The sequence below is a fragment of the Sordaria macrospora genome, chromosome 3, assembly GCF_033870435.1.
Source record: "Sordaria macrospora chromosome 3, complete sequence".
Taxonomy (NCBI): Eukaryota; Fungi; Ascomycota; class Sordariomycetes; order Sordariales; family Sordariaceae; genus Sordaria; species Sordaria macrospora.
The window spans coordinates 5,123,907-5,148,604 of NC_089373.1; the positions used below are offsets into that span (position 1 = coordinate 5,123,907).

The following is a 24,698-nucleotide window of genomic DNA, read 5'->3' on the forward strand; positions in this document are numbered from 1 at the left end:
GTCCTCTGTTGGCAGTTGCCTACCCTGACATTTTGGGATGAAAGTCGGGAGGTCTCGGAGGAACGGAAGAGACGTGGCTGGCTCCCCCTGAGTCAAGTTGTCAACAGCGAGCTCGCGTCCTCATGGCAGCGAGAACAACGCGCGGTCGCCATTTCCCCCCTTTGTTCCGGCCAGCAATCTTTTGGAGATCCATCTGCCACAGTTGTCAAGGTGGAATGCGACCAGAATGGAACAGAGGGTGGAATGAAGGCAGAAAAGAGAGATGAGTTGGACGAAGTTGGTCAAGTGAACCTCCAACACTCTGATTGAGAAAAGGAATATTCAAGACAATTGGAAAGGCACCGCAGCCTGTCCATGGGTGCATCAACTTGGAAAGAACAGATGTTGCCGGAAAATTGTGTCATCAGTCTTGGCAGCTCCTTCTCCATGGAAAACAAACATGGAATTGTTGTTGCCAAAAGTTCGTGATGCGTTCGTCATCCATTGTTGTTCGCACTTTCTCTTGCGACCGCCCCACCAGCCGAACCCCTCCGAAAAGCCCCACTATTTGCCGGTCGTCCCTGGCATTGACGATAACTTTAATTGTTGCTCACTTATCCATTGGTCAAGGCCACTCGCTTTGTATCCACTTGGTCTGTGCTGACCAAACCGCCGCACCATTTCGAGCAACCCGAACTCCATCCGTCATTTTCTCCATCGTCAAATGTTTCGAAACTCCAACACAACCCGTGACATCCACCGGCGTGGCACTTCTCGTGACCGAGATCTTTTTGACCTCTGACAGCTTCTACGAACCTTCCATGACTCCCAAGCCACGATTGAGCATCTGTACGGATCTCGTAGGGCTGAGAAAAGTGGCCTGATCAGATCTTGCTTCGTCGTCGTCGGTGACTGAGCGTTTGTCACATGGACTTTCTTTGCGTGATGAGCAATCTGCACTGTTGTCAACGATGAGCCCCTCGACCTCCAAGTCAAGTACCTTTGTACCTCACCACGGTCAGTTTCGGGCTCGGCTCTCGAGAGACGAGATGATCGCAACTGGCAGGCAGAAGCTCACTGTGGTTCATCACGTGCCACCCCTCATCTTCCTTTTCATCTCATCCCAAGGTCGACCTTCGGGACCGAGAGCTGGCCGCCAAGGTGTTCACAGTGATAAGGAAGCTATTGGCAACACTTTTGAGGCATCTTAACTCGCTCAGACGGGTCACGGTAGGTCACGGTAGGTCACGGTAGGTCACGGTAGGTCACTTGGTGGATTAACTTGCTCATTTCGAAGCCGCAGTCTAGGCTGCTGGCTCACACTTGGGAAGGAAGGCTGACTCACGATGTCGGAGGGAGGTGATTGCGCAAACCTTCACGATGGCTGCGCGGGAGTATAAAAGGTGGGGTTCTGACAGCCTGGGGACTTCTCCCTGTTCACGATATTTCGCCTTGTTTACATCACGATCTTCGTCCAACAACAAGCTTCGCACCTTCAGCCGGTCAGCTCGCTATAGCAGAACCGCTATATCACCAGACCATCCACCAGGATTTCATGGCCAGAGTTAGGCCTCAAGTCAAACTACACGTCCAACACCCCATCCGCTTTATGCAAAGCGCCCTCACTCAAGATGTTTTTCATCGCAGCTATCCGCAACTGGAGGGTTGACCCTCGCCGCGTCAAGGACGAAGCCATCCGCATGTTACGGATCTTGACGGGGTCGATATAGCAGACAGTCCGTCTCCGACTCCAACTCCATCAGCTGCCGCCGGGCCTTTCCACTTCCACCCCAGTAGCGCAGTCCGTTTTGTCTAGTGGCAAAGCGATCATCAACACCCTCTTCTCTTCTCCAGGAACATCAAGTCAACCATCTCACAGAAAATAAAATAAATAAAAAAATAAAAAAATAAGGAAAAAATAAGGAAAAAAAAAAAAGTCGGAAAAGAGTCATCCACCAACTGGTTCACACCATATCATCTCCTTGGACTTTCAAACAACCAACTTCCCCATCAGACTCTGCATCAGACAACGTCACTCTCGTAACCCAATCACCGTCAAGCATCATCAAACACGTCAACAAGTCAACGTGCGTACTCGCGGCCTAACAACACTGATGACACCGACAAGGAGCCATTGATAATTCAACATGGGTGACTAAGGATGCGTGGTGGCAGATGCATGGTCATGAAAGTTACGGGATGCGTGGGGATGGTTACCTAGTGATACGGGACAAGCTTGCGAGGGCTGGGGAGAATACGACGATGACTGAGGGAGGAAGGGAGGTTACAACATCTGGATCTGGGTGGTCTCGGTTTGCGCTTGATGGCCGGAGGAGCGGGATGGGCGACAACTGTTGATGGAGCTGGAACCTTTTAAGTTTGCTGGCTAGGAAGGACATTGGGGTTTGTGTCTTGATGGTATCGGGATGGAATATTTTGAACCGAGCCGGTAGTGAATGGAGAAAGGAGACAATCACATTGAGTCGCATAGAAACACAACAAACGACATCAATGATTTCGAAAGACAGAGCTTTTAGAGAAGTCATATGAGTCACCAAGAAAAGAGACAATCCAACCCTTTAAACCATAAGCTTGTGATGTACTGTCGCCAATGTTTGAAGCCAGCCGCGTCCGCTCCTGGCGTCAAGTGCTACACTCCCTCACCCCCTTCATGCATGCATGCTGAAGATAGTGTCCTGGTTCGATCGCAAACTGTGCAGGCGGGAATCTGGCGGCCTAAATGCCGAAAATATGACCATATGATAAAAGGAATGTGATAATCATTGCCCGTGTCCGAGACTGGCATAAAGGTGTTGGGCGGGATATCATTGCACAGGATGTTGTAAGCGCCGACCTTGCAGCTATTTTGGGCCACCGACGATCTCGGGAAGCGTTGCAACTTTGCGGTTCTTGGTGGGCGGTTGCACGGTTATGGAATGCCGGCTTGTGCGACCAGGATACAAGGTAGTGTACACAAACTGAGGGAAAATCTTTTGCAAAAAAGTTCACAGGGGTAATAATGGAAATCGAAAACTTTGACGGCAGTTCTTCATGTCAGTCCTGCGCGTCGGACGGGTCCATCTTGAAATCCAGGGTTGCGAAATGGCGGCAGCAATTCGATGATGGAATTGCCAAGAATTGACTGACGGCTGCAACTCCACACCAGCCAGCTCTGCCAGCCCGCCAAGAAAGCCCCCAGCCGTGGCTTGCCCCTCTTAGATGTGGCGCGATGGTGGCTGTTCCACTGTACTCGCCGAGTAAGCGCTCGGACCTTTTGGTGCCGACGGGCGACGGCCGCCGTGACTCTGCCAAACCTCTGGCTTGTTTCATATTCAGGCGGCTGATTGAAATCCATCCGATGTTCCAATTCATTCTCCTTGCTCGACTCAGGACCTCACCGATTCGGTTGCTTCGCTTATTGTGTTATGGCAGCAACTCCAATCAGTGCTGAACTCAATATCATCGCTTTTCAATTTATCATGGGAATGTCAACAAGAGCGATCATTTGACTGACTGCACATCAATCGCAAAACCGCGACGCAAGCGCGTCCACCATCAACGACAGGTCGACAGGTCCACGGCCTTTTCCAATTCCAAAAGCACCAACAACGGAAAGCCAATCACCAGTCACCCGTCCCAGGGTCCCTGTCTCTGTCCTCCCACGGATAGTAATTGGGCGTCATGTCATTCATGATTGCGCCTCAAACTCAAAAGATCCCGGGGCCAATAGAGCCAGAAAGGGGTCTTGGCTGTTACATTCCCAAACTCCGATTTGGCCATGCGGACGGGCTGACGGGGCGCTTGCAACCCTACACATCATGACCTTTTTTTTTTGCTCTCCCTCTTTCGGACATGCACAGGGTTCATTAAACAAAGACCGTGCTCATGCCGTCCCCTGGTCCCTGGTCGGGAATACAGCCGAGAGTTACGGTCCGCGGAGTATTATCCTTTTTCCTTCTTTGTTGATGTTGTTCGAAAATCGGAATGGGTCGAGAACAATGAGCTTGTTGTGAGGTTTGAACCTTGGGTAGGATAACCTTTTGAGTTCTGTCTCTCTCTGTTTCCTTTTGTTGACGCATAAAGTCTTTGTGCGACTGTCATTTGACTCCCGTGTGGTCTCGGAAGTCGGCCTTTCTGGGTCTGGAACTGGAAGAGAAACATCATTGATTGGTCCAGAACTACTTATACCTTCCGCGCTTCCAGTTCGGGATATCCCACCTCATTGGAGCTTAACCTTTCATCCCCATGTCATACTTGGACCCCAGAGTACACCAGGGGCTCTCCACCTGTCCATGCCACGCGATGCTCCTCCAGACAAAAAGTCACCATGGTAGTTCCTGGGGCTATTTTTCTCGGCTGCTACCTGAACCTTCTCTTGGTTCCCTCAAGACTACGCCGTGACCCGTCAAAAACCCCCCTTCTTGTTCCATCTCCGACCCCTATCACCATGGCTCCGACAAGTGGTCAGGCCATAACGATGACTCCGTATTGAACAATTTTGGACATCTCCGGCTTGATACTACCTACCATGTCACCTCGTCTCTACTAGTTGGCTGTTGTTGTTGCTGTTTCTTTCCCTTCGGTCTAACCACGGTGTTCTACTATCTACTCTCTTTCTTGCCGGCTTTGACTGGACGCTCTCTTGAATAAACATACCCATTTCTAATTATACGGTACCTCCCTACCGACTGCGCACGTGCACCCTTGATCGAGAAGGAAGACGTTCTCTCACCAAAACGGGGCCGGTCCCTCCATTACATACACAGTCTTTACGAACTCTAGCCTGGTGCTCGTTGATCGACAACCATCTCTCCATATCGGACCACGTAGGGCTGGCCTTTGGGATCTACGGGTGCCCAACCCATCATCGAGTGAAGGTTCAACCTACCTATCCTATAAACAAGTCTATCCGGGACGAAGACGACGATCACCAACATCATTGACGACCTCAAAACCGAGCGCGCAAGGCTGCTTCTTTTCGACGACATTCCGCTGGGCGGAACTAATACTTCTCACTACCTAATACAACGCACACAACCATCACCATGCACTGGCAACCAACAACCCTCCTCGCCGCAGCCCTCCTAGCGGCATCCGGCGTCCAAGCCGGCATCGGCTCCCTCATAGCCGAAGGCATATCACGCGGCTCGCCCTCCTACCACAAGCGCATGGAAGAGATCATGGGTTCCTATCTCCTCCGGCGTGGTTTCCTCGAAGAACGACAAGACGCCTCCGCCTCCTCCGTGGGCCAAGACCCCATCTTCACCGCCGACGGCACCCTCAACATGACGGCGTGGAACGCGCAGGTCAACGCCGCCTGCATTTCCAGTCTTCGACAACTGACCGTCGCGAGTAACCCGAGCGGCACCTGCGTGTGCTATAACCTGCCGGCGCTGGATAATTCCACGGGAGTGTTCGAGGCGGATCTGCGATTATTCAGGATCAGCGATGCGAGGGATGCGTTTGCGGGGATTGCGCCGGAGCAGGTTAGTGTTGGTGTCAGGTTCGTGGGGGCGAATGTGAAGACTACGGATGGGAGCGAGCCTGTTGTTGCTGCTGCGGTTGGGAGTGGAAGTGGAGGTAGTTCGTCGGCGAAGGCGTCACAGAACGCATCTTCCAGCCAAGCTGAGACTGCTTCTTCGCCTTCTTCCGTATCTGCCGCGAGTGTGCCAGTGGGAAGAGTAGGAGGAAGCGGCGACGGAGAGGCGGCCAACGCGCTGGCTGCTAGACAAGATGCGGGGGATTTGCTGCCGACGAATGGTGATCCAACTCTGCTACAGCAGTATTTGTTTGTGGGGCAGATTGATAAGGAGAAGATGAGTGGTGAGATGACTATGTATGTTTTTTTTTCCTTCTTTCCCCCCTCCCCTATCCTTCCCATTCCTTTGAAAACTAACAGACAAAAAGGGCCCAACTCCAATCCCTCCTCCTCCCCGTCGTCACCCTCTCCGCCACCACCCCTTCCGGAGGACAAGTCTCAACCAACATCTCCTCCAACGAAGCGGCCTTTGTCGCCGGCGTCTTTTCCACGGAAGTCGTCTTGTCCGATTTTAACAGGGCCCAGCTGGCTGTCGAAGACGAAATTGCTCGTCTAAAGGATGGGACTACGGCGTTTGTCCTACCGGGGGTGCAGATCCTGATTTTCCCCATAGGGCTCATCATTACTAGTGTTTGGCTGGCGGTCTTCATTGCTGCATATGGGTATGGGACTTTTTGTAGGTATCAGTTTGCTGTGCAGTATCGGGAGAGGAGGGCGGTTGTGGAGAGGGGGGGGTTGGCGAGGATTTGAGTTTTTGGCAGGACGAGAGGGTGAAAGGTGCTCGAAGAAGCAAGATAGGTCACGGAGAAGAAGAAAATGCGTTGATGAGGACGATGACAAAGGTCGGCGACGTTGTAGGATGGCGATGTTGCATGATGGTGTTTTTATTCTTGGATATTCCAAAGTTTGGAGGTTCGGAGCGGTCATGATATTTTTGGCTTGGGTTTTTCGCTACCACGGTACCACCACACACAGCAGCATTTGTATATGCATCGCATCTCTTTTCTTTTCAGATTTACAAAACAGCGATTGAGATCTAGGCGTTTACATGGCTCGTTCTACCTCCGATCATTATCATCATTGACTGCATATTAGTCTAGCACTGCTCAATCTTCCTTCATTACTGCTGTCTTTCGACGATGGCATTAGACTCGGAGACGGACTTCAAAGCCGGTCGGTCGGTCGCCAACCGAAGCGGATTTGCTCAGCCGCATTCTGCTGCGGTGACTGCCCGGTATCCCAACAATGAGCTCAAGATCCCAAGGTTTCTGACGAGATGTAAACAACTCTCTGTGCCATATTGAAACATGAAGCATAAAACGCCCGGCATTTTCAAAATGTTGCATCCGAGGTGTGAAGGGGAACTTCTTGGAGTTTCAGAATTTCCGGGTCGGGTGCCACCCGACTTCGCTTTGACGCTGGCCGCTACGGCGCTGTGACGCTACAGTGGTTTTGACTCGCTTGGACCCAGGTCTTAGTATGTGGGTTGCGCTTAAAGCTGCACTAACATGCTGCTGAGGAAGCCCACTAATAAACTGCTAGTCACAGTTAAAGCACACCAATATCACTAACAGCACTTCCCCGCTTAGACATTGACCAAGCTGACCACGCTGAAACATTTCGTTAACTGAACATGCCACTCGACACAAACGACGGGGGACTGGAGAGGACGACGTTGACATTGTCACATTGCGGCGCATCACCGAATGAACGAACGAACGAACGAACGAAACGAAAACATCTTGAGTGCCTAGTCGTTCCCGCGTGCGATATCGGCCGCCGAAAATATGCCGTCCCTTGCCGTGCCGAAAGTCAGAGACAGACAGCTCAAAGCGAGCAGCAGAAAGAGGACCGAGTCCAACGCCACCGATCCGGTTGTTGTACGGTCGATGCGGTCAATGCGCCTATGCGAATGAACGCCTCCCGAGGACCGAGTCCTTTGTCTAGAGTCCGACCGCCGTTGAGTACCATGATTCAGTTACACACACTCGACACATCAGAAGGCGTACCAGATGGCGATATCACGAGACCTTTTGACCTTCCTAATGGTCCCCCGCAAATGGCATAGCGAGTTGTTACATCACCACGAGTCGAAGATTGGCCCAGTGACCCAGAGCCCGGATGGAGGTCTAAGTCGTGGATGGATGGGATATCCCGTCCAGCTCCATCCTCCTCTATCCAAACGGATGCGTGTCGATATATAAGTGTATACGCGGGAGAAGGCGAACATCAAAAGCGAAGAATACGTACATCCGGGAACCATGGAGAGGAGGTCGATATGGCAGTGCGGGCGAGGACAGGGTACCGCTGTTCCCTCTTGAGGCGAGCGCTCGATTCTTATTCCATCCATCCTAGCGGTTGCTGGTATGCAAGTGTACACTTTCAACCGGCGTAGGAGGCAAGAGGAGTACATACCGAGCGCAAAGAGCAAAAGACAAGGCGGGGGTACCGCTGTCTCGAATGAACGCTCGACTCGAGTCCCTCCATATCGCCGTCCTGCTTGAGAGCCCGCCCCGATGTTATCGCCGGTGGCCGGTGCCAACCGTAATGGTCCGTTCCGTTTTGCCCTTGTGTTTCGTTTTGTCTGTCTGTCTGTCCATGTTTCCGAAGCTCTCCTTTTTTGTATGTTTCCTACAGCTTACACAAGCAATAACAATCGATCGAACTGGTTCCTAGAACCGTCTATGAACGTTGACTACCTCTACCATAACTGCCCATACCTAGAGGCATGCGTGACGAGCCTTGAAGATATCATATCCAACAGAAACAACATCCAATTTACGCACGAAAAGACAGCCATCACCTCCCGAAAATCCATACAGAAACGAACACCACAGAAAACCCGTACAAAGTGCAGCGAACAACAACAATAAGCGGGCGTCCAGCCCCCTACAACCCATCATCCATCATGCCACCTACCTCTCCGTCAGCGTCAACCATACCACAACAACATCAACGCTCCCACGCCTCCAGCAGCAGCAGCAGCCCATCCGCCACCGACGACCTCCCCAGCCTTCTCCTCCAAATGCAAGAAACCATTTCTCAGATCCACCAAACCGTCACCGCCTTGCAATCCTCTTCCTCCCCACATGGCGGCGACAGCGAGGAGCACGCCAAGCTCACAGAGATCGAATCCCGTCGAGACTCGGCCATCCGGTCTTTACTCACTGCCTTCTCTGCCGAGTCCGAATATCTCTCGCAAAAGCGGCGGGTGGAAAGGGAAGAGATTTTGGAGAGGAGAAGAGCTGAGGATGAAGAGTTGGCGAGAAAGAGGAGGGAGGAAGATGCGCAATGGGAGGAGAAGCTGAGAAAGGAGGATGAGGAGAGGGAGCAGAGGCTGGAAAAGGAAAAGGGCGAGGTGGAGAGGGAGACGGAGGAATTGATGGGGGAGATTGAGAGGGGGTGGGAGAGACGGTGGGAGGAAGGACGGGGGGTGTTGAGGGGGTTGGAGGGGAGGAGGAAGGTTAGTTCCTCTTTTTCGTTTCGTTTTTGTTTTGGCTTCGATGGTGGTGGTGGCGAGGACAGCTGTGGAAGAGGAGAATACAAAGGCAGAAAGCATGGCTAACGACGTGACAAACAGGAACTCAACCGGCTTATCGAAGAAAAGCTGCAAGCGCATACCGAGACCCCCTTGGTGTTGAACACAAGGGGTATCCGAGAGGCAAGGACGAGTAGCGTTCCTAAGATTGAGCCGGAGGAGCAGACTTCCCAAGCCCAAGAGATGGCCAAGACGACCGAGACGCAGAGCAATGAAAGGGGCTTCCTCCCTGCGGCTGCCTTCGAGAGCGCTCCCCCCGACCTCGACCAGGACTACAACAAGTCTGAAAGCGAAATCCATGTCCAGCAAGAGGAGGAAACAGTTGCTCGCGGCGGCAACGAGGAGGATGTGGACGCAGCAGCACCTCCGCCATCCTACCTACAAGAAAAGATGGCATCATTGAGCATGGACCACCTCAACGAACCCAACTCTCTTACCAGCCACAGTCCCAGTCCTATCCCCGTTTCCGTCCCCGTCAGCTCAAGACCTACTTCTCCAGTCGGACGTACATTGTCAGCCATCGACATGGAAGACACTATAACAGCAGATGATGTAGATGATATCGAAGACGTCCCATTCGAAATCGACGAACCCGTCCCGTCGGCAGAACTTCCTAATGGTCATGTCCATAGCCACGGACATGAACAGCGGCATCTCGAAATCAAGACGGAAAGGGAAACCGCAGACAGGGACTGGGACAGGGACACGGACAGGGACACGGATACAAGCACCAAAACAAGCCCAGTGGACGTCGAGTTCCAGGGTTTGCCGATCCGCGCACATCCCATGGATGAGAATATCCACTTGGACGAGTTCGCTGAGGTTGAAGAAGAAGAAGAGGATGATGGGGACGGGGAGAAGGGTGAGGGTGAGGGTGAGGGTGAACATTTTGGTTTGCCGTCGGTTGAGCATGAGCATGAGCATGAGCATGAGCATGAGCATGGTGGATCTACTGAGACTGAGACTGAGACTGAGGCACAAACTGAGACTGAGACTGAGGCACAAACTGAGACTGAGACTGAGGCACAAACTGAGACTGAGACTGAGGCACAAACTGAGACTGAGACTGAGACTGTTGTCGAGCAGCGAGCTGTTGATGTCAAGGAAGAGTTCCGCGGGAGGGCAGATAGTTTGGGGATTATCCACCCCCCTCCAGCTCCTACTGCGGTCTCCCACAAACATGATGTTGGTCGTGGTGTAGCTGAGGTAGCTGGAGAGCCAAACCATACCTCCAGCCCGGAGTCCGAAACCTCAGACTACACGCCTTACTCACAGCCCACACCGGCTTCGCCTACTATTGCTTCCCAGGACTATCAGACTGGGGCTGCTCAGGGATACTTCCGCCAGTCCGAAGCTGCCGCTGCTGCTAGAGAAGGACACCCCGAAGCAGATACCGGCACCGTCGAACAACCCAACCCCAACCAAGAACAACAGCTCGCCAACACCAACACTACCCCCGACTCAAAGTCAGAGCCACAGTCAGAGCCGGCACACCCTGGCCCCGACCAAGAAGACGTCGACACCGTCCCCTCCGACGACAACGCAGACGGCCACTCCATCTCCACCGCCTCCGAGCGTGGTTCCTACTCGGACATCAACGAGCCTGTATCTCCCACCTCCCCGACTGCGGCAAAAGCGGAGGAGGAGGACGCTCGGGATGCGGACTTTGTTCCTGGCCAGGATGTGGAGACTCAGGCTAGGGAGGTACGGGTTTTGGAGGGTGTGGGGAAGGGCGAAGAGGAGGCTGAAGAGGGGAAAGGAGAGATGCCGAGTGAGGAAGTGCTACGAGGCCTGACTGGCGCTGATCATGAGCATTTTGATCCTGTTGAGAGCGTGGGGCGTACGATTGACGAGGTTGAGGATGAGTGGGAGGAACAGCAACATCACGAGAAGAACCATGACCATGAGCATGAGCAGCAGCAACAGCAGCAGCAGCACGAGCGCAAACAAGAGGAAGGCCGCCAGCATGAGGGCGAACACGAGCAAGAGCAAGAACAGGCCGTCCATGCAGAAGCGGTAGAGAAAGAAGTCCTAGAGAAGCAAGTTCTTCAAGGCTTCGTTGACGACCCCGTCGGTCCGGCGCACGATAGCCGGTTTGAGCTGGAAGCGGAGGCCATGAGGGCAAGGGGAGTGTTGGAGCCGCATGCTAGTCAGGTGGACTTGGGAGAGGGCAGCTGTGATGACGATGCTATTAAGTATGAAGAGGGGGAGAGTCCCGTGATGGGTGTTGAAGGCGTGGTAGAGCCTCCTGCGACGCCTTCAGCTGGTGCTGAGGCCGAGTCTGAGCATGAGCATGAGCATGAACCCGAGCCGGTCCCGGTCGAGGAGCTGGTCAAGGAACAGGAAGAGATGGGACTTGGCCGACCCGAACCACACGACTCTACTGAGGATGACCGAGACAACAACGAAGTACAGACCACACCAGTGCAAATCCTCGACATGGACCGCCACCCCCTCGACGATCACTCTCACGTCTCCCACGTCGTCGGCGTAGCCCTCACCCACAGCGACGCAGTGCACATGATACACACCCCTATCGAAGAAGGCGATCATGTGGAACCAGCCCATTACTTCGTCAACCAGCATCACGTTCCCCATAGCGCTGATGAGTTCTATACCCCAGCCGAGGTCACTCTCCGTGGTTATGATCATCAGGGGCGCCAAGGACATCCCGATGCTTTCTACAATCCTGCTGCTCATGCAGATGACCATACGGAGAAGGAGCACCGCGAGCTTGAGCGTGAACATGAGGTCCCCGACGTCAGCGACCAGGTGGAAGACCTAGATGACACCCAACCTCGCTACCAGCTTTACGAACGCCCCTACACCCCCAGCGACTTTGCTCCTACGCCCATGGAGGCTAGTTTCCATCATATCGAACACGTCAGTCCCAGTCCCGGGCATGACACACATCATGAAGTTCCATATGGACATGGACAGCCCGAGGTGGTGGTCGTTACTCCACAACATGAACCCGACGTGGATAATGAGGGTGAGAATTCTGCTCCTGCTGGATACTTGCGCGATCATGATGCACCAACCCATGCCGCCGCAACAGATATGGAAGAACCGCACAGAGAGGGAGATGAAGGAGAAGGAGAAGGGGAAAGAGAAGGAGGAGGTTTGGTGGAAGATAATGTTGATGAGAATGAGATAGGCCATCCGCTTGAGAGGGTGCCTAGCCATCAGGATGTCCATGTCGAACATGAACATGAAGAAAGTCCAGGACCGAGTGTCAGTGTGGATGACTTCCCCATGCCTGGTGGTGTTCCCGCCCCTGGACAGTCGCAGGTTCATGTTGCTCATAGTGAGCATGAGCATCCTCGTGGTCCTGAGCATTACCTTGATCAGTGTGAAGACGACATGGACGTCGCCGAGAACTTTCGGGTTCACGAAGGGCAGGAAGATGACGTCGAGAATTTTCGGGTTCACCAGGAACATGAAGACAAGTCCGAGTCCGAAGAGAGTTCAGAAGAAGACTTTGAGGGTAGACATGATGAAATTGTTCTTCACCACTTGGATGCCATTGCTGAGGAGGGCGATGAGGAAGTGGAAGATGAGGTCGGCCATGGTGTTGAGCGACGGGATATGGCTGAGATTGCCGTTGAGGGTCATGCGCACGATGAGGACCAGGACCAGGCCGTCTACAGGGAGGTGGAAGAAGGTTTGTCGGACCAAGACGACGACGTCCGCAGCATTCCGGCTGATGAGAGCAACGTAACGCTGCCGAACGACGTCGTCCGGTCTGATCCCGAGGTTAATGCTGAAGTTGAGGCTGAAGTTGAGGCTGAAGCTGAAGCCGAAGCCGAAGCCCGGGAGCTCGTCACCCATCCCCAACATGAAGACGCCGCCGCCGTCGAGTCAGCGCCGGCTGATATCCAGCATGAGACGTACGACACCACTATCTCTACAAGCCACAACCTCGCCCGTCAACAAACTTACGGCACTGAAGCAACGGAAGACTCTGATGCCGATAACTCAACCGAGCCCTCCGAGCCGGAACGGATCCATGAAGAAGGTCCCGATCCGAGACTTTTGGAGGAGCAACCTGTACTTGATGAAGCGCTTGAGCTCAAGCCTGGTTATCCTGTCGCTGAGGGGGAGCATGCCCCTCATGAAGGACAGGTTGACGAAGACCACGTCCACAGCCAGCCAGGTCCCGAAGACGACGAATATGATCCCTTCCGTTACTCGCCTCCCAAGAAATCTACCGCTGAAGGGCAAGTTACCCCCTGCACCTCCCCTCTTCTTTCCCACTCCCACTCCCAGTCAACAGTCATCTCTTCATCCGCCTCCGTTAAAGTTACCACCTCTGACTCTTCTGCTGCACATAGGGATGATGACGTTAACGAAGCCGCCACCAACGGCGAATCACAGGAACCGGAACACGAACAGACTGTCAAGCACGTGGAGGATGATGTACGCGTGGACGACACGGAGCAGCCCGACGTCGAACGACCATCTGACGAGGTTTTGAGCTCGAGGGTGGAGGACGTGATGCTGCACCATGGTGGACAAGCGGCGAGGAGCGAGAGGGGTTTGGCGGAGGAGTTGGACGATGTTGGTTCTGGCGAAGGGGAGGACGAGGAACACGCCCGTCATTATGACCACCATGGTCCTGAAGAAGAGGAGGTGGCGGTTCATGAGCAGCACAAGGAGCATGCTGGCCGCGGATATCGATCTAGTGATGAGGAAGATGAGGAGACGCTTGCTGATGATGAGGCTAATCGCACTTATCATGGCCATCGTGACCATCATCATCGTGACAACGGTCACTCACACCATACCTCTAACCAGCACGAGGAGGTCGAGGTCGAGGCCGACGCCCAACCGTCACAAGAGGGCCATCTCGAGCCTCCTGTCTTGCAACTCATTGAGCCTAGCGATACGTCGGAGACATCGTCCATCTCTGCCTCTTGTCATCCACACGCTGTGACAAGGGAGGAAGACATGGGCAGGGACTGGAGCGAGGTGGACCAGTTCTTGTCCGAGTCGGAGTCGGAGTTGGATTCTGAGGATGAGCCTGCCCGGGGACATGTTGAACATGTGGAGGAGGCTGGTAGTGATGCGGCTGCTGATACTGTTGCTCATGCACATCCCTCGCTTGATCTTGATATCGACGCTGAAGTCGAAGCTGCTCTGGAGACTCCGGCCCCTGAACAACATCCCACTCTCGATGTCGACATTAATGCGGAAGTCGAGGCTGCTTTGGAGACCCCGGCTACGGAGGCCAGTCCTGCTGAGGACACGGCCCAGCTGCATGAATACTACGCTGAACAGGCCGCGATGCATCACTCCCCTGAGCTTGCGCAAAGGCATGTGCAGGAGCCAGACGCCGAGGTTGCTTCCCACGACCAGGGTCACCATGATCAAGACAATGAGCCATCGACCTCCCCTAAGCAACAGTCTGAGCCGCAGTACGTCCTAGATGAAGAAGAGGTTACTGTGACTCCAGCTCACCACCACGACCTCCCCCCTCTCACAATCCCCGCCACTCCCCCTTCGCCAATCCGCAAAGTTGATGACCACGACAACAACCAGGACAACACCCACGACGCCCACGACGCCCACGACTTCCAATCCCCAGAAGAAGACCAAGAGTTCATCCCTCGCGACGTAACCAACCGCCCCTGGCGCTCCGACACCGTCAACACCACCGCCACCTACGCCACAGCCGATACCACTTCCAACACCGTTCCCACCGTCTCCTCGCCTCAATCCGCCCGTAGCGGGACTACCCTCTCCTCCGGGCCCTCCTCTCCCGTCCCTGACCACGAGGTTGACTCCGGTGCTCAAGACCCTCGCATCCGTGATAGCATCGGCGCTAACATCGGCGGCGGTCGCGCTCGCGGTCTGACGGATGTGAGTATGGGTGATTACAGCGGTGGCGGGTATGGAGCTTACAACTACGTGGATTCTCATTCACATGGTCATGATGTCAAGGACCGGGACAGGGACAGGGATCAGCCGGTGCCGAAGGGCACAAAGGTGATGGAGATGTGGCATCAACGGGAAGCAAATCTTTCTCAGTCGAGGACTGGGAATGACATAGAGGAGGTGAGGTTGTCGGGTGATAGTGAGCGGTCCCACTCACGCAACCGTGGGGCTTCTGGTTCCGGCTCCGGAAGTGGTTCTGGCGGTGGCAGTGGAGGAGGCAGCTCCCTCTTCCAACGCATGCGTTCAGTGTTTGAACAATCTTCTTCATCCTCGGCACCAGCAGCTGCAGCTGCAACATCAACCAACAGGGTGTCAATGCCCTCCTTCTTCACCAAGTCCCACACTCCCAGCCCTTCTCAGTCTCTGTTCGAGAACAGCAAGCAAAGACCGATGAGCACATCGCCTTATTCCCATGGCTCCCGTCACAGAGATGGACACGCCCACCACATGCACTCTGCGGAAGATACGACCACAGCAACGGCCACAGAGCAAGTACAAGCCGAAGAAGCAGGTGAACACGGCGCCTTGCTACAAGCCGACGACCGGGATGCTTCAAGCGATGATGGCTACGACGAGGAATATGAACGCCAGCGCGAAAGGGAGAGACAAAAGAGGAGGGAAAGGAGGAGACATGAGAGGGAGAAGGAGGAGTGGAGGGAACGGCATGGGATTCTGCATTCTTATGATTATGGTGAGCAGGGGTATGGGCACAGTACGAGTCGGTATGACTATGGAGAGTACAGGCCGGAGTAACCACGCTCGGGAGTGCCCGAGCTTGAGTCCGAGCTTGTGCTCGAGGCGGAGGAGAGGAAGAAGGGGGAGGAGGATGATGTGGAAGAGGAGGAGGGGAAGGGGTTGGTGAGGGTGGTGAATAGGGGCGGGAATGACATTGGGAAGGTGTCTGAGATTGTAGCCCGGCTAGAAGACCATAAAGAGGAAGTCCGATCAGGGCCAGTAGGGAGATGGTGGATTGACAAACGTCTACGATGGAACGGCGATCCTCTTACCCCTCCTCGGCAGCAGCAAAAGTTACAGTTACTTCCACCACCAGCTCCACTGCTAGCGCCAGCTCAAGCGCCGTCGATGTCACTATCACTGTCACCCATGGCAGTCGACGCTCTCGACGCAGTCGACCTCTGGCGCCAGGGTGTGCGCTGCTGCCCTCCGGTGACAATCTCATCCAGCACATACACAGGGTCAGTCATGAACAGACCTCGCGGCTGCTTCGATCTTTCAGACATGGACCTCACGACACCTACACCACCCCTCGAACTCAATCTCAGCACCACCGGCACTCCAGCCTCAGTGACCATCCCACAAGAATCCCACGGCCAAGAGTCTCAAACATCACATCCCTTGCCTATTGTCACAGTCAAACCCATCCCCACAGAAGCAATCAACGAATCCCGCCTCTCCTGGACCTTCACCCAAGGCTGGCTCTCTCGCCTCCGGGCTGCTCAATCATTCATCAACCGCGCGCGCATGGAACGGCAATTCGAGGATAGCGTTGGCTGTAATTTTGAACGCGCCAACCTTTCTGAGGTCAACCTCGATTGGAAGATGTTGGAAAAGGAGTTGGGAGTTGGGAGGTACTTGTATCGTCAGAGTCATGTAGAGTATGAAGGAGACGGGAAGAGGACATGGGCGGAGGTTGTCAAGGGGGAGAAAAGGGAAGAGGATGAGAGAAGATATAAGAAAAGGGGGATGGGGGTTGTGATGGGACGGGGGAGGGGGGTTTATTTTGTTTAATTCTTGCCGTGTTTGTGGTATCACGGTGTTCACATGCATGTTATCTTCTGGGGATATTGTAGTTGCATGTATCTAGCTCCAGACAACTTTGTTTCTTCTTTGTCACAAGTGCATGGATTTCAGGAGCCTGAAGCCTTCTTGTTGAAAGTTTTTACTGCCGAGTGGCGTCCATCCATGTCTTTGTCGCCGCCCCAATGGCACCGGCGTCGACGAGAAGTACGTGCCGTTGTACCTCGGCATCTTATGCTTGACGTTTTGAGCTGTTCAACCGAACTCTTGTCCCAGTGGTCCGGACATAGAATTGTGCTGTCACCATTCATCCATATTGCGAATTACCATGCCGGCTACAGATGGACTGCAATTTCATACGGAAGTCCCTGCCAAGAACGGCAGAATTAAGATTTTCCGCGTCGTCTCCGGCAAATTGGGTATATCGATCTCACATTAACCAGCTGCCAGAAGACTACCATATCCACTATCATCAGCAAGCAGCTTTACTTGTCCAAGGGACAATCTAACCGGGACATATCCGTCCTATTAGAAAAGCCTCCAACCTCCATCAATGCCGGCAGCCGCGTGGAACATGAACCTCGTGGCGTTACCCCGGGAGTGGAATCTGGGCAAGTGTTCCATGCTTGGGAATTGTCCGCCCCGGGTAAATCGCGCCAGTACTCCCATTCCTCCCGATTGGACCGTTGGAGGTGGCTCTTACAGCATGGCACAATCTCAAGTTTCCCATCCAAGACGATGTGGCATCCAGGCGGAAGAACGGAAGCAAACCAGGAGACCGAATTTGCAGCCCGATCATACTCTTATACCGCCCCCATCCTCCTCCATTCCACCAAGGACACTCGACTGTCCAACCTCCATCCCTCCTAAACACCGTCTTCCCAACTTCCCGTCAGAACCACCACCACCATGAAGTTCCTCTCCATTACCGCGGCCCTCCTGGCCACCCTCACCACCGCCCACCCCGTCTTCGACGACCTCATGGTCCCCTCCACCCCACTCGACTACAAACGTGCCCCCGCCGCCTCCCTCCGTCAAGTCTCTGACTTTGGCGCCAACACCTCCAAAGTCAAGATGTACATCTACGTCCCCGACAAGCTCGCCGCCTCCCCGCCCATCATCGTCGCCATCCACTACTGCACCGGCACCGCCCAAGGGTACTACAACAACTCGCCCTACGCCCGTCTCGCCGATCAAAAGGGTTTCATCGTCATCTATCCCGAGTCGCCCTACTCCGGCACCTGCTGGGACGTCTCGTCTCGCGCCACCTTGACGCACAACGGCGGGGGCAACAGCAACTCCATCGCCAACATGGTCGACTACGCCCTCAAACAATACAAAGGCGACCCCACCAAAGTCTTCGTAACCGGCTCTTCGTCTGGAGCAATGATGACCAACGTCATGGCCGCCACCTACCCCGCCCTTTTCGCCGCTGGCATCGTCTACTCCGGAACCCCAGCAGGCTGCTTCTACTCGCAATCAGGCGGCACCAACGCCTGGAACAACAGCTGCGCCAACGGCCAGGCGCGCGGCACCCCCCAGGTCTGGGCAAAGATGGTGCATGACATGTACCCTGATTACGAAGGGGAGAGGCCCAAGATGGAGATATACCATGGCAGCTCCGACAGCACGCTGAATGCGAATAATTATAATGAGACGATCAAGCAGTGGGCGGGCGTTTTCGGGTTCGATTACACGAAGCCCGATGCGACGGCGCAGAATACGCCCCAGAGCGGGTATACGACTTATACGTGGGGAGAGGGAAAGTTGGTGGGTATTTATGCGAGGGGGGTCGGGCATACGGTGCCGATTCGGGGGGCGGATGATTTGAAATACTTTGGGTTGTAAGCGAGGATCGAGGTAATGAGGGGGAGTGTAGGTTGGTATCGTGGAGAAGGAGGTATGGGCGTCGAGATGTGGTCAAGTATCTGGAGCCGGAGTGTAGGTTGGTATCGTGGAGAAGGAGGTATGGGCGTCGAGATGTGGTCGAGTATCTAGAGCCGGCGTCTAAGGAGAGCTCTTGGACTCTGGGTGAAAACTGTTATGAGAAGAGGAGAGTTAGCAAGTCCTCAAGGCAAAGCAAGCTCAACGAGAACTGGTTGCTGAAACGATCGGATGTTTGGAAGCGCCGGGTGCCACCGTGTTTTACAGTCCTGTCCGGACAGAGACTCAGTCGTGAAGTTGACCCATCCCTTGGTCTTGTGTCCTTTTCTTGCCCGCCGTAGAGCCCAATGAGTATTATCATAATATCTATCCCCTAATTCTTGCGCTTGGATCCTCGAGTATCTGCTATACCGTCTTACCGATGCAATTTGCTCCCTGTTCTCGTTGTTCTCGTTGCGAAGTCGTTTATAAGTGGAGTCCTTTCGTGCAGTCGAGGTACCCCATGGTCGTCGAGTGTCAACTGAGGATAGATTGGTCAAAGGTGAGGCTTGATGGCTCGTAATTATTCTAATTGGATTTGAGCGCGTCGCTTGTTCGATGTCCTCGGGATGGTGATCGGGATTCGAGGAAATTCCGAGATGGGTCTGTTTGAAGGGGAAATTAGCATGTGTTCATGATGGAAACTGGAGGGGGGCATTGTCAACCAAAGTCCACCAAGGGGAATTGAGCCTCGGAGTGTCCGTTTCTTGTGGTTTTGTTTAGAATATCATTGACATAGCCGTCGTGATCAACGAGTGTCTCGGGAGTGTTTCCACAGTGCATATAGGCTCCCGAGGAGAATTGTCGGGCGGATAACCCAGACTTATATGCCTATCTCGGCAATGTTTTACAGGCTTTCGCAGTGAAAAGGAATGCAGAAGGGTGCAAGCGGGAAGGAGGTACGGTAGGCGGTACGGGAGGACCTTGTCGGCGGCCCAGGGCGTGCCAGGCGAGGCACCTTCCCGCCCTTCTTCCCGTGCCTCTTCCTGCAGGTACCAAGCTCACTTGCAAGCAAACCCACCCGCCATGGATCCGTGCCATATTATCCCACTTCCCCAAGCTTTCACCATGACCACCACACCACCACCACGAAACAAAAAAAAGAGAATGCGCAATCCAGGACTCAAACCTGGGTCCTCCACCAGTATCTGCTTAGTCATTTATGCCCCCAAATTCGGTCTTTGAAAATGGTTCGCCGGGGATTTCAACCCGCATTCTCACCGAGAGATGGTGGATGCGTTGACCACTACGCCAATCGCGGTTTTTTTGTTTCTTGTTAGGTGTTGTGCATAAAGATCTAATGCATATAGCTCCTATCAAAGTTTGGTCCGTGCCTTAAGCAATGCTTTCATCGGGCAAAGGAAGAAGCCTGCTGTTTAGGCGGGTGTACTGGGTGGCAGCTGACGACACGTGACGGTTTGTAGGGAGCGCCTGCTGAGGCTCCTTCCCAAAAAGTAAGAGAAAACTCCCAAATCACATCTTCCCTTCGAGTGTGCTCGCTGGCCAAGTGACGGCTCGGGCACTATTTCCCAGGGGACAGGGAGCGGAGCGAAGGGTGTGATAATGCCCAAGCGGCTTCTAACCGGCTTGCCCATCGCGCAAAGCTGGTGTCGGTGATCATAATTGGCATGATTGCCCTGGCTGTGAGGGAGCGTCGATGTGGCTTATAGGTGCTGAGGCTGTAGCACCAATCCATGCTTTCAAGTTGGATCTCGAATGGGGAACGAGTATAACAAAGGTTCTTTGTTCCTTGTTAATTCCCATTTTTTTCACTGCTTTCAAGGCTCTGCCCGCACAATCAACCGGACGTAATCTCCGTGGCTCGTAGTGTCTGATGTCTTGGACAGTTTTGTATGGTACAGGTACCTATACCCCCCTGGTGAGCCCGAGGAATAGCACGACTCCTGCCCCTGGCCTTGGTAGTTGGTACCTGGCGCATGTTTCGGTATCTCTGGGGTTTGGGCTAGGGCTGGTTTGTTTGACTTCGGATGAAGATTTCTGCTTGCCGGGACAACTTGTAACTGGCGAGGACTTGCGAGGCTCTAGGAGGTAGCAGGCTGCGGCGTCCGACCTCAACGCTTCCGCCATAAACGGATGTATAGGACATTGCCAAGTGGAAATCAGCCGTCAAGTTCCCCGGCCATCTAACGTACCCGATATCATGGCAAAGACATTAATGACTGTATTGATGGAAAATACCATGTTGTTGCAGTCCTCGGCCGCAAGCAAAAGCACGGAGTCCAGAAGTTCGCGTGGCATCCAGTGACGAATGGAGGCCTTGAACCGCGCCCTTGACGACTGGAAGAGCGTCCAGTTGACGCGCAACCATGCCTTTTCCAGAGGCAGCAACATAGGTAGTTCCCATGGATTCCGGAGCCCACCGTTTGGGCCGCCATGATGCTCCTGATCTTACACTATTCGGAGATTCGGGGCAAGCTTAGCGAGGAGGACAAGGGATTTTTCCACGTCCCCAAGAACTGGGAGGACCTCGACGATCATGGCCGGGACTTGGAATGCTACGTGATGGGAGACAAGCCTAGCAGGAGAAGAAAGATGGCGAAGAATCCGTACCGATGGATTTCAAGAACTCGAATGTTAAATGCAAGGTGTGTGCTGCAGACAAAACGATGGACGAGCGTGCCAAAGCCAAAGTGTGGCCCAAAAAGAGTGAGGATACCACGGAGCGCAAAACCCTCAGTTACCATCATGGTTTGACCGCTCTCAATCCCACAAAGCCACCTCACCCTTCGTGCCCTGGCTCGGCAGCGATACCTGTGGGCCGGGCATTTCAATTCCAACCACTCCAATATGATGTTACAAGGCCCGGAGTCAAGGGGTAGGTGAATGGAAGCATGCCCGCTCAGCACTTCCCTCGGACCATTCCAATCACCATTGCGCTCGGTCCACCCATCTTTGTCTTCTTGACTCTTGTCACGCAGGCCCAGCCGTTGTTCGAGGGAAATGTTGGCAAGGGCTAATTCCCTCAAAGACTCCGTGATGGAGACGACAGACGTATCGGTAGCATTTTGAAGTCTGCGTGGCGCTGGAAGAAAAAGATGATCGGAGTTCTGTCATTGCGCGTGTTCGGCTATGGCTTCCTTCAAGTGAACAAGAGAAAGACCGAAATTAACGCGATATTGTTGCGAGAAGCAAGGCCACCGGGTGGGATGTTGTTTTTTGTGATTTGAAAAACTAAAGAAGAAGTTGAGCGAGATAGAGAGATTTCCAACCTGGCCCATTTGTTGTAAATCAACCGACGAAATGGGTGGTGGTTTGTAGTTGCAGCACTATGAAAGCGTGAAACCCAAGGCAAGCTGCAATGCTTTTGGTTGCTGACAGAAAAGGCCTTTCCTGCCAGTCGTTAAGAAGGGGTATATGTATTAGATCTTTGTCACACCTCTTCAACAAACAACCAACTGTGCGGTTGGCGCAGTGGTCAGCGCGTTCACCTCTAAAGCGGGCAAGGCAGTTCCAGACCTCAGAAGGTGAGAGGGGACCGGCTCCCTCTCATTGATCTAGGAACCCTGTGGTGGCTGCGAAAGGACCTGGGTTCGACTCCCAGACCACACATCTCTTTTTGCTTTTCTCCCTTTCTTCCTTTTCTTTTTTGTTGTTGGCTTTTTCTCCGGATGCTTCTTGTCGCCCCCTCGTTCGCAGTCACTACTCACTTGGTTCTGCGTCTCTGTAGAGGTATGGATGGTCGCCTTAGATGCAAAGCTAAGAGGATTATTAAACATTTCTCGTCGAAGACGTTGGCTGGCCGAGCTTCAAGTTACGCCTCCTAGGATGCTGTCATCTGCCAACGCTCTGGATGTTCCCTTGAAATAAAACATGCCAGAAACCTCAAAGTCGACGAAGTAATGGCCAAGCGACTTCACTCACAAACAGAGATGTAGATCAGGAAGTCTTGAGAGACAAGGAACAAGGAAACACCAAATGATTCTGAACAAAGTGATCCAAAAACCAAAGTCAAGAAGCTGAAGGAAATAACTGACAACCACATAACATTGTGAAGAGGTGACTGGAGGTCTATACCATAGTGCACGAGACAGTGGTATAGTGGAGAAACAAGCTCAGCAAGCCCAAGTGGAAGAGGCTGCTAGTGACAGAGGAAATGGAATTCTGACCACGCCCAACCAGAAGCATTTCCATGAACCCTACATCCAGATCCGAGCTTTCTCACTGTTCTTCTATACCATAGAAAGATGCGCATTCACCATTTGGCATTCCTTATTCCGCTTGCGTAGCGGCTCGAACTCGAAAACGGGGGCTGAATCAAAACAGCCGGTTCGTTAACGTTCTCTTAAGTGATCCATCCAAGGGCCACCACATCAACAGTAATACAGACTGCAATGCAGAAGTAATTACAGGCCACTGGCTGGCAAAAGAACATCACAGAAAAACACCAAAAAAATGACTGCGAGTCCAGGAGTCGAACCTGGGTCTTCCACATTCTCCTTACGTCCATTCCATCCCCCCAGAATTGGTCTTTGAAAACGGTTCGCCGGGGATTGCAACCCGGATGGTCTCCAGAAGGGTGGATGCGTTGACCGCTACGCCAACCGCGCTTTTTTGTTGAACCGAAGGCACGGAAGTCTGACCTATATGGCGGGGTGCTCCCTCGAGGACAGGGTACATACCTCTGCCCGTTGTTGAGGCCTGGCCGCCTGACTGTGTGGACGCCATACTCTTCGTTCCTTCCTCTTTTTACTACCAGACTAGTTACCCCGCCTCACGGTTTGGAAGATCAAAATCTGACAGGCAGCCGTGCCGTTACCCGGTCCCGGACTGGACCTCGCAGGCCGAGGCGGGTTGTAAGCCCCCCGCCGGGTTTCGAAATCCTTTTCTTCTTGCTTCCCGCCACAGCCTTCCTCTTCCTTTCCTCCTTGACTTCTTCCACCATCGTCATCAACGTGACTCCCCATTGCCCATTTACAACTTCAACCAACAAGCTTTACAAGAACAAGGTCCAAAGCAACTTCATCACGACCGCCACAATGTCTTTGACAGTAAGTCTCATTCCTTTCGGCAAGGCCTTGTCATCTTCCGCGTCTTCTTCAAAGCACCGCGAGAGGGAGACAATCTCAGATTGTGTTCATCGCTGTCCCCCACCTTGACCCCGTTCTCACCTCCATCACCTTCAGCTGAAGGCCAGTCCTGTGTCATTGCAAGAAGTTTCCCTTCACGAGGTATTTAGCTCCGTGAAGGACTCCCGCGTCGTTACCACCGTGGGTGATCCAGGATGGACGGTTTGCTGTCAATCCAGAGTGAACGCACCATGACTCCATCCGAGCATTTCAGCTGACAATCATGGCGACAGCAGCAGCAGCAGCAGCAGCAGCATCAAGCTCACCAGGAGCAAACCGAGCAGCATCACACCACCGGCACCGCCTGTCCCGGTCCGTTCCCTCATCCGGCGCAGCCCATTGCACCCACTACGGACACCGCGATCCACGCGGTGGTGACCACCCGGTTCCAGCACCAGACTTCCCGTGTCCCGGGTCCATTCCCGCTCCCGGCCCATGTGGTCATACGCCCGGCCTCCCGCCAAGTTTATGTGACCAGCACCCCAAAGCCACAGGGGCTGCCTCGCCCGTAAAGGGCACGAAGTGTGAGTGTCACTTTCCCTTCACTTATGTCGTTGGGTGGTGGATCTACCTCTCTTTCTTGCTTGAGAAGCAGCACAACCACAAGAAACAGAAGTCTGACACTTCCATGATACAGCCAGTCAAATTCCCCTGGCAGTACCTCTAGCCAGTCTTCTCACGAATCTCGCCCTCCTCAACGTTCTTCTTTAATGCTCCGTCCTCCACTCAAAGTCACCGGGCTGCCAGGCAGCATTAGGGTTTTCGCCACGATACATCATCTTGTGAAACGGTTTCACGAAAGGTTTGGTAACCGGGAGGTTCCTCCCTCTCCGGTGTTCCAGCAACACCTGGGACTCGCTGGTCGTCACCGACCCAACTACTAGTCAGGCAATTGGACCTCATCGACCGCCTCAAGAACACCCTCGAACTCAACCTC

The 24,698-nt window shown here is 53.6% G+C and overlaps 4 protein-coding genes and 2 non-coding genes across 6 annotated transcripts; 4 read left to right on the forward strand and 2 right to left on the reverse strand.

Annotated features, from left to right (window-relative positions):
* Positions 1-4,185: 4,185 nt before the first annotated feature.
* SMAC4_08420 (uncharacterized protein) lies at positions 4,186-6,959 on the forward strand. Its single transcript, XM_003344891.2, has 2 exons — positions 4,186-5,815; positions 5,887-6,959. The coding sequence occupies exons 1-2, from the start codon at positions 5,025-5,027 to the stop codon at positions 6,266-6,268; spliced, it is 1,173 nt and encodes a 390-aa protein (XP_003344939.1). The 5' UTR covers positions 4,186-5,024; the 3' UTR covers positions 6,269-6,959.
* Positions 6,960-7,160: 201 nt separating this feature from the next.
* SMAC4_08421 (uncharacterized protein) lies at positions 7,161-16,255 on the forward strand. Its single transcript, XM_003344892.2, has 3 exons — positions 7,161-8,655; positions 8,738-8,981; positions 9,099-16,255. The coding sequence occupies exons 2-3, from the start codon at positions 8,901-8,903 to the stop codon at positions 15,744-15,746; spliced, it is 6,729 nt and encodes a 2,242-aa protein (XP_003344940.2). The 5' UTR covers positions 7,161-8,655; positions 8,738-8,900; the 3' UTR covers positions 15,747-16,255.
* A 1,405-nt stretch (positions 16,256-17,660) lies between these two features.
* On the forward strand, positions 17,661-18,599 carry SMAC4_13549 (uncharacterized protein; the record flags this gene model as incomplete). The annotated part of the gene is made up of 1 exon (XM_003344893.1): positions 17,661-18,599. The coding sequence occupies one exon, from the start codon at positions 17,661-17,663 to the stop codon at positions 18,597-18,599; it is 939 nt and encodes a 312-aa protein (XP_003344941.1).
* A 1,183-nt stretch (positions 18,600-19,782) lies between these two features.
* Positions 19,783-19,935, reverse strand: SMAC4_13550. Its single transcript has 2 exons — positions 19,895-19,935; positions 19,783-19,818 (listed from the first exon to the last, which is right to left on the reverse strand). It is a non-coding gene; the product is annotated as a tRNA-Arg (tRNA).
* Positions 19,936-23,091: 3,156 nt separating this feature from the next.
* Positions 23,092-23,243, reverse strand: SMAC4_13552. The gene is made up of 2 exons: positions 23,205-23,243; positions 23,092-23,126 (listed from the first exon to the last, which is right to left on the reverse strand). It is a non-coding gene; the product is annotated as a tRNA-Arg (tRNA).
* Positions 23,244-23,671: 428 nt separating this feature from the next.
* On the forward strand, positions 23,672-24,273 carry SMAC4_08423 (uncharacterized protein; the record flags this gene model as incomplete). Its single annotated transcript, XM_003344894.1, has 2 exons — positions 23,672-23,767; positions 24,016-24,273. 2 exons carry the CDS (start codon positions 23,672-23,674, stop codon positions 24,271-24,273), a joined length of 354 nt encoding a protein of 117 aa, XP_003344942.1.
* Between the last annotated feature and the right edge of the window lie 425 nt (positions 24,274-24,698).